Source organism: Equus przewalskii, chromosome 25 (assembly GCF_037783145.1).
Source record: "Equus przewalskii isolate Varuska chromosome 25, EquPr2, whole genome shotgun sequence".
NCBI lineage: Eukaryota > Metazoa > Chordata > Mammalia > Perissodactyla > Equidae > Equus > Equus przewalskii.
Genome location: NC_091855.1, coordinates 20,928,828 through 20,948,788, shown reverse-complemented (window position 1 = coordinate 20,948,788; position 19,961 = coordinate 20,928,828). Strand labels below are relative to the sequence as shown.

Sequence of the window (19,961 nt, the reverse complement as noted above, 5' to 3'; positions counted from 1 at the left end):
TGGCTAAGTGTTACCAATAGAACTCTGGTTGTTTTCAGTTTCTCTGGTACATTTTGGTAGATGACCAAGCCATGGATTTGGTGTTCCCTTCTCTCTTCTCATTCCTTTTTGGAAAGAGTTTAGATGGGCTGGGGAAAGATATTTGAAGCTTCTGATCCAATGTAAATGAATCCTGTGGTGGGTAAATAATTTTTCTCCCTCCTTTGCTCTCCTGGGGTATTTTGATGAATAATGCTTCTCAAGTAAGTTTATAAATATTCCCCTAGAGGTAAGAAGAGTATTAAGCTCATAGCAGGTGTGCCATTAATGCTTTAGCGCATAGAGTAAAGCAAAGAGGAAAGGAATCATCAAAACCTTGCAGTTTCATAGAATTTTCTGGAAAGTTTGGAAGGCCACACAGCTGGGAACAAAATATTGGGGGCAGCGCTGGTGAAGTGCGGGTACAGCCTCACAAGATCAAGTGAGGCCATTCATTCAGTGTAGGAGCTTTTTTTGGATGGATGGTAGGATAGGGTTTATAGTTTGTTTTGCTGCCAATTATAGCACGTTTATCTTAAAAACCTCAGAAAAAAGCATAATTAACTAATCAACCTCACCAAAAGTTTTTTTAAATGTTGTTCCCTTCTTGCCTCCCATTATCTGAAAGTCCAATTCACAGACTACCCAACTCTAGTCTAAAAGCCTTCTTTAACAATAAATATCTTTAATAATAAATATTCATTCTCTTTAGAGGCCATTGCAATTTGACCTTCAAATATCATGCTTTCCAATATATTCTTTTACACTTTACCTGTGATAATTCAATTACAGCTTTAGTTTCTTTGGCATCCATTTCCCCATATTTTTAAACAATAGCCTCCATAATAGCAAGAAAATTTCTTACTGCCACAGCGCCACCTACTGGTAGGCCATTACAGAAGCAAGCTATTGGTAGCTTAACTTTGACCCACAGTTTTGGAGAGTCCTTCTGAGCTCTGGTTTTATAAAATGCCAATATCCTGTCATTTTGAGAAACTATCATTTCTCCTGATAGCTGTAAAGGCTCTTGCTGTAGCATCAAGTCAGCAAGTTACAATACAAGAATATGCTCTTATTCTTACTGTTACCTTAAATTGGCCCTGACTTCACCGACTTTGATTTTCTCTGTCCTATAGCAAGGGCTCCAGATTGTGTGGGCAAGGGTTTGGATCTGGCGAAAATAACTTGGGGAGGTTCCAAAGATCCTGAAAAATGTAAAATAAAATCCCTACTTAACACTTTATTTGATCTTGGCTGGAAGGACAACAAGGCAAATCTAAAACTAGGTTTTAGGGGATCACCGTTCTCCCAGATGCTGACACCCCATTTTCTGCCAAACACCAAACCATGCTCTCTTTTCTGCTTTCTAAGTATAAGAATGGGTAATGAACCTAAATTCTTATCCCTCTGGCTCTGGGGAGAGAAGAACATTTTGGGAGCAATAAAGGGTATAAGACACTGGGGCAAGCATCTTAAGAGCTTGATTTATTTTTATTATTAATATATTGTACTCCAGATCCACCCAGGATCTCCAACACCTATATAACGCATTGGGAAAAGAACAAACACTAATAGTGAGAAGACGTCATTCTGCTGAGAGCTGCCAGGCAAATAATTTCACTTGAAAGTTCAAGTGCCTCCTAGATCCTTAGGGTCTAAGCTCCACCGGGTTTGCTTTATATTAGCATAAGTTCATTCCTCTTACTGTCCCACTGAGAGACAACGAGGCGGGCAGGCACGCTGGTGTGCAGCCACCCCACCTCCATCAAAGAGCGTAGAGCTCAGGTGCTTTTACCAGGGCTCCACATAACAAGTGTTCAACAAGGAGATTGCTTCTCACTTCTTGGAAATGAAATCCAGCTTTGGTGCTCAAAAGCTGGGAAGGTCCCTTCCATCAACTATAGACCAGTAAGAGCTAAAAGAAAAATAACAAAAAAGTTAGGTGGGGGTGGGTAGAGGCTGGGCTCCAGGAAAGGAAAGCTTAGGCAGAAGCTAAGGCACGGGCACGAGGGCAGCTGGTATGGCTCAGGCCCACAATAATGGTAGTTTACACTATCAAATGAGCATGAGAGAAATGCCAGTTATCTAATCCGCTGCTCTCGGCTATTTTAGTTCCCCATCACCCCTTCAGAACTCAAGAAGAATGCCATCGCTATAAAGGAGGAAGGCAATGGCTCTGGCTTTGAGCCAAAGGCCCTCACTCCAGCTTCCTTCTCAAATTTCCAAATTTGCTGACTCTACATCTTCCCTTTCATAGCAAACTCAGAATATGTAGCTGAGGTAGGGAAGTCAAGGAAAAGCAATATGCACGGAGCATCCCAGGCACTCTGCTGGGAGCTTTCACATTCACTACCTCATTTAAAGATGATAATAAAAGGAATGTCAGGAGGCCACCATCAGCGGGAAGGGACTGAGCTGTCTTCAACAATGCCCTGGGATGAGCCGCTCTCTCCTTCAGACTGCCTGATGAGCGAAGTCACAAGCTTTACGGCCTGGCTGGCTCGACTAGGGGAAAGGGTCAAGGGGCCAGGAAAGAGACTTCTGCCTATCCACGGACTCGATAGATACCATGTTTAACCAATTGAGTTAAATGGAGCAGACGGTCTAAATACCCTTCAAAGTCAGTTTAGCGATTCCTCTATAGGCACAAACATTCCAACTCTGAGAGATGTGTAAGCTTTTTGACTAATTATGGAGGTTGTTCTCCCTTCTTGTGGGTTTAAAGAAAAACGTTTCTAATAGCGATCTCATCTTCTCCTATTCATAGGACACCCTTCTGAATCCCTAGGATAACTCCTTCAAATCTGTGTGTAATACAGAAAAACACACGATTTGTAGTTGAAACACTGAAGTGCAGGCAGTTATTGACTAGCTGTGTAAACAACTCCAACAGGGCTGGTGACTATTGCACTGCTAAGGTAAAATGCTTACTGGGAATACGGAAAATGCCTGAGCTCTACTATCATGTTCATCAGTGTTTCCTTAACCAAGGATCAGGAACATGAGGAAAGTCACCAAGTAGAAATGAATTCAAGGGACTTTAGAAGCCCAGGGTCATTTGGAGACAAAAGCAGTAAACAGCAGGCTGCCCAAACAAGGTGAGAACAATGTGCTTATCTTAAGGTAGAAGCAGGGAAAAAAGGTAGCTATAAGAAGCCATGGAGAAGTACAACTTCTCTCTATTCTGTGGTTTTATGCTGATACCAAATTCACTGCAACTGTTACAAAATCTTCTAAGTAACTTGGTCAGTAAGTATTAACGCATAATTAAGATGCCAAAAGTATGACCCACCTGGCCTCTCAAATTTCCAACTTCCTCAGCCAGAGTGCACACAAAGAGTTCAATTCTGTAGTTAAGTGACCAGTTAGACATGGAAAGGAAACAGGCAGGACTCCTGGATCTCCTAAGCTTTGTGAAGCTCCACAGATCCAGCAAATTTGAAGAGCTGAAAGGTTCTACCAGCTGGAGCCCACGGAAATCCTTCGAGCTAGTCCAGGACTCTCTTAGCTACCCAGTCTCAGTCCGTTACTGCTCCAGGGGGAAATCTTACTTCCTTAAAAATAACTACCATGTTCTAGGAATTCTCTTTTGGGGGGTGGGAGGGGCAAGTAGATACTCATCAAATATTTCTTGAATTCAGGTTCTAAGATTTTAAGCGGAGAAAAAAGTCTTTACACTCCAATCACATTACTAGCAGCCCTGGGTGTGGTTACAGACTCCTTCTCTCTATTGCCTCCTTTCATCCCCACAGGAAACTCTGAGAAGTATGTAATGACCCCCACGAAAAGGTCAAACTAAGGGCTCTCAGTGATCTTCTAACCATTTTAAGGTGGATTATGTTCGTCCTTCCGCCACATACACACTCCGGGGCCTTACACTCCTTAATGGCTCCTACTGCTCTAGGACAAGTTCCCTACACGGCTCATAGACTGGTCCTGCGACCCCTCCAGCCTCTTCTCCTGGCACTCCCTGCTCAGGCCCTAGTCCCCAGCCACACTGACACGTGAGGGCTCTCAGAACACGGCACGTTTTCTCCCCCACCCTCAGCCTTTGCACACACTGTTCCCTCTTCCTGGATCTCCTTCCACCCCATGCTTCCCCTCTCCTGGCTGACTTGTCAACATTCAAACCTCAGCTTAGATGTTTCTTCCTCTGGGAAGCCCTCCCCAGTCCCTAAGGAGCCTGGGCTAGATGGCTTGGGTTCGAATACTGCCCTACCATTGATTTGCTGTGAGATTTTAGATATGTTTCATTATCTGTCTGTGCCTTTATTTCTTCAGCCATAAAATTGGGAACACAGTTCCTATACTATATGCCTGTTTTGTGAACAAGTGAGTTACTACATATGAAGCATTCAGAACTGTGCCTGACGCATAGCAGATGTCCCCAGTGCTGTTGACTGTTACTCTGTGTCCCCAGGACCTGATATTCCCTCACCTTGCCCACACTCCCTGCTGACTCCCCCCTTCTCTGAGTCTGTAATTCCCTGACGGAGGGACTGCCTAGTTCACCCTCTAGGTACCTCAGCGCCCAGCATGTCACTTTCTCCACAGTAGGCGCTCAATAATAAACACTTGTTGAATTGAATCCAAGTGATTTTCTTTCAATTCTCTGATTACTGATTAGTGTATTTTTATGAATTATTACTCAGAAAACTATCTGTGGACAATGTTTCCTGACTTAGATGTAGGTACCTACCCTGAGAGGTTTTAGGCCCTCAGGAACCAACTGGCAACAGACCACAACAGGACCATGACCCAACCCAGATCTAGCTCTGCGCCCACGTATAACCTCCCATAGGCCCCTCAGCTTTCTCAGCCTCTGTGTCCTCTCGTGGGGGGACAAGAAGATCCACCTCACAGGGTTTAGTGAGAGATCCTACACGTGGAAATGCTACACAAACAGTGAAACACCAGTCAAATACAGGCATTTTTAGTAATATGCTGCAAATCTGATAGCCTTCTACCAGACTGGGAAATGTCATCTATCCCAAACTAGTTCTAGAAAACCATTCAGTCCTAAACTGTCAACACCATTGAAAAGAAGAATGTAACAGAATGCCCCTGTGCCGATGCTTCAACAGCCTGGACGCCTCCTTCTTCAAACTGGAGCTCTCTTCAGAGGCAGAAGAGAGACTGTGCCGAGCCCAGCCCCTCCCTGCTGGCCTGCCTCGAAGGAGCTGGTGCGCCACTGCCACTAACCTGTGGAGCTGGTGATGGGCACAAAGGCTGCAGCGTGAAGGCTGCTCTGGAGGCCGTTCAGCTGCCCTTCTGTGGAGGAGCCCCTGAAACACAAGCAGCCTGGTTAGACCTGCAGACAGAAAGGTGAGGTCAAGTACAGGCCCTCCGATCACTCTGCCTCTTGCTCTCAGTGTTCCCTCTCATGTGGCTCATTCCCGTGCTTCTTTCAAGACTTTGTTCAAATGTCATCTTATCAGAAAGGACTTCTATGACAAACGTATCCCTTTCTTCTGAAATATTACATATTTTTAAATTTACTGGCCAGCTCTCCCCACTGGAACGTAGCTTCAAGAAAGCACAGACTTTGATCACTGCTTCTGGGTCTCCAGTGCCTAAAACCATGCCTAGCACCTAATAATCACTCAACAAATATTTGAATTTTGTCTAAATATTTGTTCAGTGAATGCATAAATTAAGTTCCTGGTATTGACTTGGATAAATCATAAGACTTTTTCTTTTCATTGAGAAAGATTAGCTCTGAATTAACATCTGTGCCAATCTTCCTCCACTTTATATGTGAGTCACCACCACAGCATGGCTGATGAGTGCTGTAGGTCCATGCCCAGGATCTGAACCTGTGAACCTAGGCCACTGGAGTGGAGCGAACCAAACTTAACCACTATGCCAAGGGGCCAGCCCCCAAGACATTTTTTAAAAACCAAGTTTCATGAACAGCAGTGGTTCTCAACTGAGGGGAGGAGGAGGGACAGATTTTGCCCCCACCCCAACCCTTCCACAAGGGACATTTGGCAATGCTGAGACATTTGCGATTGTCACAAATATGAGGTCTACTGGCTTGGTGGGTAAAGGACAGGAATGGTGCTAAACATCTCCTACGGTGCACTGGAAAGTGCCCCCAAACAAAGAATTTTCTAGCCCAAGATGTCAAGAGTGCTGAGGTTGAGAAACTATTACACAGAGGCACCTCCCCTCATGGCAACTTTGACAAGAGACAGGACAGAGCACACTAGATTCTTTGGGTCCAGGTTCCTCAGCCACATGTCCCTGAAATTCTATGACTAGCTTGATGGCCTACAGATCATGCCAGGTCTCCCTGTCATGGGCTCTTACAGCACTGTAATTCTTTCACTGCATTTACCAAAATTACAATTATCAGCTTGTGTAACTGGCTGTTTAATATCTGTCATCCTTGCTAGAATGTAAGCTCCATAAAGACAGAGATTGTTTCAGTCTTATTCACTGTTGGAGCCATAGCTCCTAATATTGCATTTTGTACAAACTGGGTATTTAATAAATATCTTTTGAAATAATCTCACCCATTGTCCGTAAATACACTTACTTGTGGGGCCCATCTACCTTGATTTTAGTTGACCTGTAAAAATTTTACCTGTGAGATTGAAGTTTTCATATGCTCAGTTCTTTATTTGTTGAGCAGCATTCAATCCAACCTTTGGTACCCTTCTCCCAGCACTATTTTTCCATTTATTCATTTATGCAAAAAATACTTATTAAGCATTCCCTGTGCTCGGTCCTAGTGAGGAGGCAAACATTAGGCAAATATGTAAGATACAAACTGTGATAAATGCTAAGGAGAAAAAGCATGAGGTCTTGTTCGAGAATGAAACCAGGAGCCTGATTTAGACAGTGAGCAGAGTGGTCAAGGATGGTCTTTCTGAGGAAATCACACTGCAGCTGAGTCATGAAGTTACGAGAAGTAGGCCTTAGCCAAGAGTAGTGAATAGGAAAGAGCTCTTCATGGAGAAGAAACAGCGTATATAATGATTCTGAGGCAGAAAGGCGCTCAGAATGTCCTAGGGGCCTTTAAAGACCAGCAAAGTGGAGGGCAGTCAAGCAGCGTTTGCCAACAGTCCCTGACAGGAACCACCTGGGGTGCTTGTTAATCATACAGCTTTCCAGGCCCGTGCCTTGGAGATGCTGATTGAGTGGGTCTGGGATAGTGTCTGAGAACTTGGGCTTTTTATAGTGCCCCAGGTGCCCAGGTGAACAGTAGCACCAGAGACGTCAGGGAAACACAACCAGAGGGTAAAGAGGAAGGTGGTCTGAGGAGCACTTGGAGAGACTGGTAGAGGCTTAGGTGCCCAGGTGGTCCCTACACACCTGATAGAGACGTACCCCTTGAGAACACACCCCAGCAGTGATGCAAGGATCACACTGTCTAAAGCCCTCCCTCCAGCAAGCTGCGACCTGGGCCCTCCTCCTCCTTTCCACTTTCATTTTGAGGACGTGGAGCCCTAGAAACAAAGAGAGAAAGGAGCGAGGGCTTCTCCCTTTTCCCACAAGCTTCAGCCTCGGAGAGCTGCATCTGGAATGCCTAAGCCTATGCATTTTATTTTAGCCCGTTATGGACCCAAAAAAACACCCAAAGTATCTGTAGGCTGATATTTGCCCTTCCAGGTCCAAGTGATAAAGGAAAAGTTCTGGAGGGCCTAGGATGGGCTCTTTCCTTTAGAGAAGTTAAAAACCCTTAGGGCCATTTGCCTGCGTTAGGAGCAGTCAAGTCAAAAGCCATGGGGCTGGCCTTACTATCACAGAGGAAGCCTTGAGTGTTAACAGTAAAAAGGGAAGCACGTACGCTAAATTTGGGAGTCAGTAGAAGAAACAGAGGCAGTGAGCAGGGAGATACCTGAGGGATGAGAAGAATCCCTGGGGGTTTAGACTTGCTGAGTTCTGGGTCCCCAAACTCTCTCCTCCGCTCTCTGGGATTCTTATTCCATCTTTCACCTTCACAGACTTTCTCCTGCTCCTCACCCAAGGTCATCTGACCCTATGTCCCCTTTGTATCCAGTTCCACTCACTCTTCCAACCTTTCCTCCATTAACTCCCAGCACACGCTTTGGGAGCCACCATCGATTCAGACTTTGAACATTTCTCATGATCCTACAGCTTCTGGCATATGGTCGCCACTTCCCAGTGGTGGAGAAATGTGTACCTAGCATCCAAGGGGAAACTCAGAGCGCATTTTTCCATGGAAATGTTGGTACACAAAATGGTTTGGGTCTATGTTATTACTACTTTAGGCACATCATGGCTAAATATGTTTTTGTTGTGATAACATCATTTCCTTGGGAAAATATGTTCCAACTTCTCAACAAGCCATTCCTAAATGAGAACTTTGGAAACACAGCTTGCCTAGAGCCTGTATGTTAATTTGCACCTGGTGTTCTGCTTCTGCAATGATTGCTGCTTTCTTGGGAGCACCTGTGTTTTAGGAAATATTTACATAAGAGGGTATGGATGTGTTCCCTTGGTTGTCTCTAAGGCAGTTACTGGGCTTTAACATCAGGATATCGGACCCTACTTCATAGGGTTGTTGAGGATTAAATAAGATGGTGGATGTAAAGCACATCCTAGCACAGTGTCTGGTATTATATTAAGAGCTAAAAAAATGAGCTATTATTAGTGTTGTTATTTTTACTTAGGAATATTGACAATCTTTGCATTCACTATAAGCCCATCTCCATACAGAAATATTAAATTGGATGACTCACTGACTCTAACTCAGAATGGAATATTGGTGCTAAACTGTGGACAAATGACCACAAGATATTCAGAACCTGGAAGTTAACAGCAACTTGCTATTAAGGTCAAAAGGTAATTAACTGGCAACCTGCAAGGCAGAAATCTCATAGTCAAAATTACTCTTAAACTCCTGTAAGAAGAGAAGTCTCATTTGAAATTGACAAACTCTCTCTTAACAAATGTGAACATACACATTCTTTTCCTGCCAGCATCAGAATGAATCACTGTTTCTTCAACCGTGTACCAAATGAAGCAGCTGGCTTGTTGTATAAAGTGTGTGTCTTTAAGCATGAGAATACCACATAGTACAGTGGGATGCTCTTCCTGTGAGAAAGGCTTGTGGGAAATGAGACTGACTGGAGGAACAATGCATCTGCCATCTCATCCTGAGTGGAACAGCAAATGAAATTGCTACTACTGAAATTGTACTTTCTCTCTGAAAGCTGAATGTACAAAGTTAAAGATGTTTGCTGCAGCTCCATTACCTGATGTTTTCTGATCATAGTACATATGGAATACGAAAAGGTAGCTAAAGACGAACTCAGAAAAACGAGTTATAAAAGTATTGAGCTTTGCAGTAAGAAACACTCAAAAGTTGGGAAAAGAAAGGTGCCATTAACTTTACGTCATGCAAAAGTCAGAGTTCCAGCCCAAGAAGAGTGCTGGATGTGACTGTGTGGTCCCACAGTGTCCCTGAATTGCTCTTCTTGGCAATGGTACAAGTTCTAGGAGATGGAGAAGTGTTAGACGGAGTCAAAGGTTGGGAGTTAGAGGCCTGATACTGTCTCAGCTGTGGTCATGGGCTTAGTTCAGCCCCTTCTCTGCAGATGGACTGTCTGTCTGTAACTATCAAAAGCTCCTGAAGGGCAGGCTTCCTGATACACTGAAATAAAAAATGTGACCATGTATAGTAGCAACAAAGAATTCCATTAACAGTGACATGGTCTTTTCAACCAAGGCAGGACCTTTTCTTGGGACATGTTCATAGCTAGTACCTGAAGAGTTTCCTTAAGTATTAAATGTACACTTCCTGACCCAGAATTCAATTCACTTGCTCCATACCTATTTACTCCTCTTGTCTCTTCCATTTTCCTGATGCCAAGAAAGAACTTGACATGGGCGCTACTCCTACTCTGAGTAAAGGGGAACAGTTCTTCTGGCCTTTCAAAGAAGTTGTTCAATAAGGCATTATAAACAAATAATCTCTCCAAAAGTTGAAACAGTGCCTGCATTTATCATCTTGAAAGATTTCTTCCAGTGCAAGTCTCTACTCAGGGAGAACAAGTCAATCAAACAGCTGGCTAGGAATTCCATTGGCATCAAGACCACACCATACAGCCAGCCTATATAACACACCATCACCAGTCTAGGAGGGTTATAATGAGCAAAATCCGCATTATCCATTTTGCTGGTAAGGCTTTTGACGTGCTTTTTCATGGATCTTTATTTCCTTTATTTGTGGTTTCCTCTGTTCGTTTTTTTTCTCTCATTATTTTGATCAGTGGAAACTTTTCTGAAAGTGATATCCTTTCTTTAAGATCTGTTTTGTTCATTACTTCACAAGGTTGACTGTGGTTTGATGCTATATTGTTTCTCTTTGGGTTCTTTTCAAGGCTCTCCACGTCTCTAACACACAGGTACTAGTGTACTATTTCAATGGTTTAGTAAAGGTTTGTCTTGGATTCATGCCACCACATCAGGGATGACCTTTCTGTAGAAGGAAGGACTTAGAAAAGGGAAATCTCAAGATTTTACAGGAAGAGTAGAGCTGGAAATGCTGACCTCACCAGGGCTGTGGCAAACAGACATGGCGGCATTTGTGAAGGTCCTGAAAACAAATACCCCCTTTTCATCATTTTTATAAACTACTGGGGAGAACCCACTTCTTTCATTCCCAAAGGAGAGAAGAAATTGTAAGATGCAAGTTAGGTTAAAGAACTGAATTCCAAAAAATGAACTCATACTCAGACTTTTCTTAGCCAACATTTACTCACAGATTAAATATCTCACAAGTGTCCTTACAACACACCAACACACCTACATGCACACAGTGGATGAGTGCTTCTTCCTTTTACCTGTCAGTCCAGGGATCACATATGCATTTCAGAGACAGAAGTTAAGATGCTGATCCTTTGCAAATAACAATTAGAACATTATTAACTTGGGTCTGGTTCCAAAATCAAGTCAAGAAACATTTAGTGAAGTCAACTTTTGTGTCGTAGTGGTGCAAAGGACTCTATTTTATAAAGACACTACACATTATCGGTTCCACTATATTCATGGTTCCATTCTGTTTTGTTCCTAATATTATTTATTAATTTGGGCCGTTTCTCTTTTTTAAGTTTATCATAAGTATATAAGTATTTCGAGGTGATCCTCTTTATTGTTTGTTGTTGATTTCATTCATTTCTTCAGCAATCATTTAATGAACACCCACCAACTGGCAGATACTGTTTGAGGCACTATTCTCTCATTCTCTCATGTGGCAGGCTGTACTAGGCAATTTCTGTATTTTTAGCCTTTTATTTTTATTTTCATTAATTTACTCTGTTGTTCCTTTTATAGCTTTTCAAGTTAAATGATTAACTCACTTATTTTCAATCCTTTCTGTCTTTTTAATAAATGTATTTAAGGTTACAAGCTTCCTTTTGAGTGCATTTTGGCTATCCCACAAATTTGATATGTAGTACTTCTACAAATATTCAGCTCTAAATATTTTATAATGTTCATTATGATTACCTCTTTAACACAATTACTAAATACTCTATTTTTTCAAATTTCCAAACATTTGTACTTAAAAAAAAACCTTTTCATTATTTTTAATTTAACTGTATTGTAGTTAAAGAGTGTGAACTGTTTGATACTGATTTTCTGAAATATGTGGAGCCCTCATTTGGACACAGTATATGCTGAATTTCTGTAAATGGTCCACGTATACTCAAAAAGAATGTATATTCTCCCTGATGGGTACAGGAGTCTACGCATAGGTATTAATTCTTTTCAGCCTGTGAGTTGTGACTCAAAGGGGGTTGTAAAATCAATTTAGAGGACACAATCAGAACTGAAAAAAAGAATAGGAAATAATATCTTGCAGAACTTTTATTTCACATATACACATACCTACTATACATATTTTTACTGAGTTGCATATAAATATATTTTTTATTATGAGTGGTGGTCAAGAAAGATTAAAAGTCACTTATTAAAGCAGATTTAATTGTTTCAAATATTCAAAATCCTCAGAAATTTTTCTTATAGAAACCCATCAGTTACTGATAGAAGTATATTTAAATAAATCACCAACTATTGATGATTTGCCAATTTCCCTTAGAATTTTGTCAGTTTTTGATTTATATATTCTGAACTTATGATATTAAGTGCATATAATTGCTTTTCTTTATCCCTATTAATGCTTTTTGCTTAACTCCATTTTATTTGTTGCTTTACCAGTTTTCCTTCTAATTAGTATCGCAGGGTTTACATTCTTCCAATCCCTTGCCTTTCTGTGAGATTTTATTTTAGCTATGTCTCTTTTAAGCAGCATATAACTGAATTTTTAAAAAAATGCAATTTGATAGTCTATCTTTTAATAGAAGAGTATAATATGTCAACATTTATTGTGATTACTCCTATATTTGGACTTATTCCTACTTTCTTAGATTTTGTTTTCCATTTACCATCCTTTTCCTTTCCTTTTTTTCTTTTCCTGCCTTCCATTTGATTCACAAAGTTTCTACATTCCTCCCTTTCTGTTGGTTTGAAAACTGTACATCAATTATATAGCTAATTTTTTCCTAAGAAAGTATAAAGCCATTCAGTATTTCTGTCTTGCCCTTGAACCTGACACTGAACTATTCCACTGAATATTCTTGGTCCCTACATCTTGTCTTTGTTGTGTTAAACGTGTTTCATCTTTTTAAAGAAGACCAACAATTATTTTTATAGTCACTAACATTTATTGATATTTTATAAAATTTTTGCACTTCATTGTTTATTGTTACCCCACACTTCTGTGTTCACTTTTATGCTATAAAGTCTTTGCTAGTTCTTTCAGTGAAGGTCATGGGTGGTATACTCTTAGACTTTGAACATCTAAAATTACTTTAATTTTGCCTCTCTTTTTTTAAATTGTGGTAACATTGGTTTATAACATTATATAAATTTCAGGTGTACATCATTATATTTCGATTTCTATGTGGATTGCATCATGTTCACCACTCAAAGACTAATTACAATCCATCACCACACACATGTGCCTAATCACCCTTTTCGCCCTCCTCCCTCCCCTCTTTCCCTCTGGTAACCACCAATGCAATCTCTGTCTCTATGTGATTGTTTATTGCTGTTTTTATCTTCTACTTATAAGTGAGATAATATGGTATTTGACTTTCTCCGTCTGACTTATTTTGCTTAGCATAATACCCTCAAGGTCCATCCATGTTGTCACAAATGGCCAGATTTCATCATTTCTTATGCTTGAGTAGTACTGCATTGTGTATACACACAACATCCTCTCTATCCATTCGTCCCTTGATGGGCACTTAGGTTGCTTCCAAGTCTTGGCTATTGTAAATAATGCTGCAATGAACATAGGGGTGCATATGTCTTTACGCATTTGTGTTTTCATGTTCTTTGGATAAATACCCAGCCCTGGAATAGCTGGATCACATGGTAGTTCTACTCTTGATTTTCTGAGAAATATCCATACTGTTTTCCATAGTGGCTGCACCAGTTTGCATTCCCACTAGCAATGTATGAGAGTTTCCTTCTCTCCACATCCTCTCCAACATTTGTTGTTTCCTGTCTAGTTAATTACAGTCATTCAGACAGGAATGAGGTGATATCTCATTGTAGTTTTGATTTGCATTTCCCTGATAGTCAATGATGTTGAACATAGTTTCATGTGCCCATTGACCATCTGTATATCTTCTTTGGAGAAATGTCTGTTTAGATCTGCCCATTTTTTAATTGGGTTGTTAGTTTTGTTGTTGAGATGTATACATTCTTTATATATGTTGGATATTAATCCCTTGTCAGATACATGGTTTGCAAATATCTTCTCCCAATTGTTAGGTTGTCTTTTCATTTTGTTGATGGTTTCTGTTGCTGTTCAGAAGCTTTTTAGTTTGATGTAGTCCCATTTGTTTATTTTTTCTATTATTTCCTTTGCCTGGTCAGACATGGTACTTGAAAATTTGCTGCTAAGACCAATGTTGAAAAGGGTACTACCTATGTTTTCTTCTAGAAGCTTCATGGTTTCAGGTTGTACATTCAAGTAGTTAATCCATTTTGAGTTAATTTTTGTGTATGGTGTAAGATAATGGTCTACTTTCATTCTTCTGCATGTGGCTGTCCAGTTTTCCCAACACCATTTATTGAAGAGGCTTTGCTTTTCCACTCTATGTTCTTGGCTCCCTTGTCAAAAATTAGCTCTCCTCAGATGTGGGGGTTTATTTCTGGGCTCTCGATTCTGTTCCATTGATCTGTCTGTATTTGTGCCAGTACCATGCTGTTTTGGTTACGATAGCTTTGTAGTATGTTTTGAAATCAGGGAGTATGATACCTACAGCTTTGTTGTTTTTGCTCAGGGTTCCTTTGGCTAATCAGGGTTTTTTGTTGTTCCATATAAATTTTAGGATTCTTTGTTCTATTCTGTGAAAAATGTCGTCGGAACTTTGATAGAGATTGCATTCAATCTGTAGATTGCTTTAGGAAGTATGGATATTTAACAATGTTAATTCCTCCAATCCAAGAGCATTTAATATCTTTCCATTTTTTGTGTGTTCTTCAATTTCTTTCAACAATGTTTTATAGTTTTCAGTGTACAGATCTTTCACCTCTTTGGTTAAGTTTATTCCTAGGTATTTTATTCTCTTTGTTGCAACTGTAAATGAGACTATATTCTTAACTTCTATTTCTGCTACTTCATTGTTAGTGCATAGAAACACAACTGATTTTTGTATGTTGATTTTGTAACTTGCAAATTTAGTATAGTCAATTATTATTTCTAAAATTTTTTTGGTGGATTCTTTAGGGTTTTCTACATATAAAATCATGTCATCTGCAAATAGTGACAGTTTCACTTCCTTTCCAATTTGGATCCCTTTTATTTCTTTTTCTTGCCTGATTGCTCTGGCTAGGACTTCCAATACTGTGTTAAAAAAGAGTGGTGAAAGTGGGCATCCTTGTCTGGTTCCTATTCTTAGAGGGATAGCGCTCAGTTTTTCTCCATTGAGAATGATATTAGCTGTGGGTTTGTTATATATGGTCTTTGTTATGTTCAGCTACTTTCCTTCTATATCTATTTTATGCCAGGTTTTTATCATAAATGGATGTTTTATCTTGTCAAATGCTTTCTCTGCATCTAATGAGATGATCATGTGATTTTTATTCTTCACTTTGTTAACGTGGTGTATCATGTTGATGGATTTGCAGACGTTGAACCATTCTTGCATCCCTGGAATAAACCCCACTTGATCATGGTGCATGATCTTTTTAATGTATTATTGTTGTATTTGCTAGTATTTTGTTGAGGATTTTTGCATCAAGGTTCATCAGTGATATTGGCCTGTAATTTTATTTTTTTGTGTTGTCCTTGTCTAGTTTTGGTATCACAGTAAATGTTGGTTTTATAGAATGAATTGGGAAACTTCCCCTCCACTTCAATTTTTTGGAAGAGTTTGAGAAGGAGAGGTATTAAGTCTTCTTTGAATGTTTGGTAGAATTCACCAGGGAAGCCAACTAGTCCTGGGCTTTTGTTTTTGGGAGGTTTTTGATTACTGTTTTGATCTCCTTATTGGTGATTGGTCTATTCAAATTCTCTATTTCTTCTTGATTCAGTTTTGGAAGGTTGTATGATTCTAAGAATTTATCCATTTCTTCTAGATTATTGAAATTGTTGGCACATAGCTTTTCGCAGAATTTTCTTATAATATTTTGTATTTCTAAGGTGTCCATTATAATTTTTCTTATATTTCTGATTTTATTTATTTGAGCCTTCTCTCTTTTCTTGGTAAGTCTAGTTAAAGGTTTGTCAATTTTATCTTTTGAAAGAACCAGCTCTTGGTTTCATTGATTTTTCTATTGCTTTTTTATTCTCTATTTATTTCTGCACTGATTTTTATTATTATGTTCCTTCTCCTGATTTGGGGCTTTGTTTGTTCTTCTTCTTCCAGTTCCTTTAGGTGCACTGTTAGATTATTTGAGATTTTTCTTGTTTGTTGAGGTAGGCCCGTATTGCTATAAACTTCCCTCTTAGAACTGCTTTTGTTGTATTCTATAAATTTTGGCATGTCATATTTTCATTTTCATTTATGTCCAAGTATTTTTTAATTTCTCCTTTGATTTGTTCATTGACCCAATCATTGTTCAGTAGCATTGTGTATAATCTCCACATATCTGTGGCTTTTCTGATTTTCTTCCTGTAGCTGATTTCTAGTTTCATACCTTTGTGGTCAGAAAAGATGCTTGGTGGACCAGCCCCGTGGCCAAGTGGTTAAGTTTGTGCACTCTGCTTTGGTGGCCCAGGGTTTTGCCAGTTCAGATCCTGGGAGCAGACATGGCACCACTCATCAGGCCATGTTGAGGTGGTGTCCCACATGCCACAAGTAGAAGGACTCACAACTAAAAAACTAAAAATATACAACTATGTACTGGGGAGCTTTGGGGAGAAAAAGTAAAAATAAAATCTAAAAAAAGAAAAAAGAAAAGATGCTTGGTATTATTTCAGTCTTCTTAAATTTATTGAGACTTATTTTGTGGCCTAATATTTGATCAATCCTGGAGAATGTTCCATGTGCATTTGAAAAGAAAGTGTATTCTTTGGTTTTTGGATGGAATGTTCTGTATATATCTACTAAGTCCATCTGGTCTAATGCATCATTTAAGGCCAACGTTTCCTTATTGATCTTCCGTCTGGATGATATATCTATTGGTGTAAGTGGAGTGTTAAAGTCCCCTACTATTATTGTGTTACTGTCTATTTCTCCTTTAATGTCTGTTAATAATTGCTTTATATATTTCAGTGCTCCTGTTTTGGATGCATAAATATTTACAAGTGTTATATCCTCTTTTTGGATTGTTCCCTTTATCATTATGTAGTGCCCTTCTTTATCTCTTGTTACAGTTTTTGTTTTAAACTCTATTTTGTCTGATAGAAGTATTGCTACCTCAGCTTTCTTTTCATGGCCATTTGCATGGAGTATCTTTTTCCATCTCTTCACTTTCAGTTTGTGAGTGTCTTTAGGTCTGAAATGTGTCTCTGGTATGCAGCATATACATGGGTCTTGTTTTTTTATCCAATTAGTCACTTTATGCCTTTCAATTGGAGCATTCAGTCCACTGACATTTAAAGTAGCTATTGATAAGTATATACTTGTTGCCATTTTGTTAATTTTTTCCTGGGTGTTTTAGTAGTTCTTCTGTTCCTTTCTTCTTCTCTTGCTCTCTTCCCTTGTGGTTTGATGGCTTTCTTTAGTATTATGTTTGGGTTCCTTTCTCTTGACTTTTTGTGTCTTTATTACAGGTTTCTGGTTTGCAATTACCATGAGGTTCACATATAATAACCTACATATATGGCAATCTATATTAAGTTGATGGTCTTTTTAGTTTGACCTCGTTCTAAAAGCTCTACTCTTTTACTCCCCTTCTACCACATTTTATGTTTTTGGTATCATATCTAACTTCTTTTTGTGTGTGTGCATGTATCCATTACTCTCTTATCATGGAAACAGATAATTGTAGCACTTTTGTCTTTCATATTATCTTCATAGGCAGTTGATCTGCTACCTTTACTGTATTTTTGCCTTTACTAGTGATTTTATTGCCTTTTTAAATATATATATATATAATTTTCTTATTCCTACTTCTGGTCTTCTCTTTCCCAGTTAAATAAGTCTCTTTAGCATTTGTTGTAAAACTGGTTTCCTGGTGATAACTCCTTTAATTTTTGCTTGTCTGAGACACTCTTTATCTCTCCTTCCCTTCTGAATGATAACTTTGCCAGATAGAGTATTCTTGACTGTAGGTTTTTCCCTTCAGCACTTTACATATATCGTCCCACTCCTTTCTAGCCTGTAAGGTTTCTGCTGGGGTTTCCTTTGTATGTAGGTTGTTGTCTTTCTCTTGTAGCTTTTAGGGTTCTCTCCTGGGTGGCTGGTTGTAATGCTCAGCTGCATGTGGCTGTTTTGACCCTTCAGTCACTTTATCAGGCATGGGGAGCCCCAACACAGTTGGCTGCTAGGTCTAATAGCACATTCCTTTTGCAGTTTTTCTGTTAAGTGAGTATGTTCCCAGCACGGCTGGTTGCTAGGCTCAGGGGTTTACAATTGCTGTAGGCCTCTGGCCTGCAAGGCTATTGTCAGCTCTCTCAGGATTACAGCTGAGTGGGGCTGGCCCCAGGCATGGGAGCACCCAATTGTTTCAGGCTTTGGAAGGCGGGGCCAATCCCATCCGTGGCTGTTTGAGGAGCACAAGTCTTCTGCAGCTGACTAGTCCCACTACCCACAGGGCCACACACACCACCAACACAGTCCTGCCCCATGTGTACCACCTGACCCCCCAAAGCAGACCCAGTTGCCCCACTGCAGAGGCCCCACAGACTCTACCAACGGCCCACACACTCCACCTGCTCCTTGTGCATTCCAACCCACTCACCTGGCTTCAGAGGATCCAGGCACTTAGCCTATGCAGGCCGACAAGTTGCCCGAGGGCTTGCTGTTGGATGGGGCCTGTCCCTAGGGCAGGCTGCCTGCCCTGGCTGAGCTGGATTAAATCAGTGCTCTAGTGGGTGGGGCAGACCCTGGGCTAATAGGCCAGGTGAACAACTCCAGCAGCATCTACCAGGGTCTGTGTCAACACACCCGAAATAGATCATGATAATGGCTGCCGCCAATGTCTCAGTCCCTGGAGAGGTCTTACCTATCACTGAAACGCACCCAGAGCCTATCAGGCAAGACTCTTTTCACCAAAGGACTGTGCACCTTTCTTTCTGGTGATTTTAGGTTGCTTTGTGAAATAAGTGAATTTATGCTTGAGCTGTCTAAGAGCCAGCTTTTTTCCCCTTATGTCTGACAGCTTTTCTGGGGGAATTCCCTATTGTAGTTAATAGCCAGGAAAGCCAGATATTATGACACTTGTCTTGGTTGTGTTGAGGTCAAGGATGCTTGTAATGGTTAATGTTCCCCTTCTCAGGTCCCCCACTCCTCCAGGGAAGGCTGCATACCTTAGGATTGCTCCCAGCCAGCCATGAAGTGCCACAGCTTGGAAAGGTGGCTTTTTTCATCTGCAGAAAGGAATTTCTGCCTCTTTCACCTCAGTCAGGACTGTCCCTTGTTGTGGGGGTTCTCTTTATCCAGTTTTCAATTCTCTCTTAGGAGTAATTGTTCCCAGAGTAGTTGTAAATTTGTTGTGTCTGTGGGAGGAGGTGAGTTCAGAGTCCACCTACACTGCCATCTTGACACCTCTTTTGCTTTCTCTCTTGAATGGCAGTTTAGCTATGTGTAAAATTCTAGACTGAAAATTACTTTACCTCAACACTCTTAAGCCCTTAGCTCTTGTCTTCTGGCACCTATTATTGCTGAGGAGAAGAATGCTGGAATTTGTGTTCCTTTGTAGTTAAAGTGAATTTTCTCTTAGGTAGTATGTAAGACTTCTCTTTATGCTTAGCGGTCTGCAGTTTCACTATGTTATTAGAGGTGTATTTATTTTGATACATGAAATAAACTTTTTCACCTAAGGATTCATGTCTGTCTTCAATTCTGGAAAATTCTCAATGATTATTTTTTAAAGTACTACTTGTCCACCAGTCTCTCTCAGACACTCCTATCAGAGTCACATGTTATCCTCTACGAGATACTCCTATTAGACACATGACCCAACACGTCTGATTGTTCAAAAATATTAATATCATCTGTAAGAAATTCATGTTCCAGTTGCTGATTCTGTGGCAAGCTTTCTTAGTTTTAGATTTATTCATGCATTTTGGAATTTTGGTTTGCAGGCTCATTCTGAATAGGAATCACTTTCCCCCTTGTCTCTACTTGCTCACTCCTCCCTGTCTAAAGATTTTTTAGTTGCCTCCACCCAAGTCCCTCTGACCCAGTCCAGAACCAGATTTTACAGTGGTGTTATGGGGCCCTTACCTCAGTGATATTTAGAAGTCCAGGTCAGTTCTGAGACATGAACCCGTTGCAAGGGTGTGT

At 40.4% G+C, this 19,961-nt stretch overlaps 1 protein-coding gene across 40 annotated transcripts in view; it reads right to left on the bottom strand.

The window, feature by feature from the left end:
* TTLL5 (tubulin tyrosine ligase like 5) overlaps window positions 1-19,961 on the bottom strand; it is a 280,660-nt gene that overhangs the window by 34,517 nt on the left and 226,182 nt on the right. For 15 of the 40 annotated variants that reach the window (XR_011532902.1, XM_070593619.1, XM_070593596.1 and 12 more), the window contains 2 exons: window positions 5,221-5,303; window positions 1,107-1,223 (listed from right to left, as the gene is read on the bottom strand). The exons of 11 other annotated variants lie outside the window; for them this stretch is intronic. Coding sequence is in view for 27 of the 29 variants with exons in the window: in XM_070593619.1 (XP_070449720.1) it covers window positions 1,108-1,223; window positions 5,221-5,303 (199 nt within the window). In the remaining 2 variants the exon portion in view is untranslated. The remainder of the gene's footprint in view (window positions 1-1,106; window positions 1,224-5,220; window positions 5,304-19,961) is intronic. 14 more of the 40 variants (XR_011532901.1, XM_070593608.1, XM_070593629.1 and 11 more) reach the window with 1 other exon arrangement.